The sequence below is a fragment of the Apis dorsata genome, unplaced genomic scaffold (genome assembly GCF_000469605.1).
Source record: "Apis dorsata unplaced genomic scaffold, Apis dorsata 1.3 scaffold_150, whole genome shotgun sequence".
Lineage (NCBI taxonomy): Eukaryota > Metazoa > Arthropoda > Insecta > Hymenoptera > Apidae > Apis > Apis dorsata.
Window position 1 is genome coordinate 275,544 of NW_006263441.1, and position 493 is coordinate 276,036.

The 493-nt window shown below is 55.8% G+C and overlaps 1 protein-coding gene across 1 annotated transcript in view; it reads right to left on the bottom strand.

Moving 5' to 3' along the window:
* The window catches only part of LOC102672056 (protein split ends), an 11,056-nt gene that overhangs the window by 7,061 nt on the left and 3,502 nt on the right, over positions 1–493 (bottom strand). Inside the window, exon 3 of the mRNA XM_006613483.2 lies at positions 41–487. Coding sequence (XP_006613546.1) covers positions 41–487 — 447 coding nt within the window. The remainder of the gene's footprint in view (positions 1–40; positions 488–493) is intronic.

Sequence of the window (493 nt, forward strand, 5' to 3'; positions counted from 1 at the left end):
TAATCCTCTCCGGACTGGCCGCGGTCACGTTTGTCTCCACGTTTTCCATCGCTTGCACGGTTTTCGCTATTTCTCGCGGCTTCTCGTTCAAGTTCCACGAATGCGCTATCACGGAGGTTGGCGGTGGACTCTGCGATTTCACGGGTATGGACGAGATTCGGGATTCGATGGCCTTCTCTGTCGTCGCCGCCAGGGAAGGCGCGATAGCGTTGACGGTTTTCGTGGGCGATTTGTAGAAAGATGGAATGTCTGGCGTTTTAGGCGGTTGCGTCAAATCGAACGTCTCATAGTTCGGGTCTTCTTCCGTGTCCGTGTCTATCTGCAGATCGTGCTCGCTTTGAGGAGTATCCGGTTTCATATCAGTCTCACCCTCTCCCGTCGAAGCGTTCAGACTTTCCACGGCCTGTTGCATCTCCTCGACATCCTCTTGAGGCGCCTCGGCCGTCGCTCCGACCGTGTCTTCAGCTTCCGCGTCTTCTTCCTCGCCCTCGTA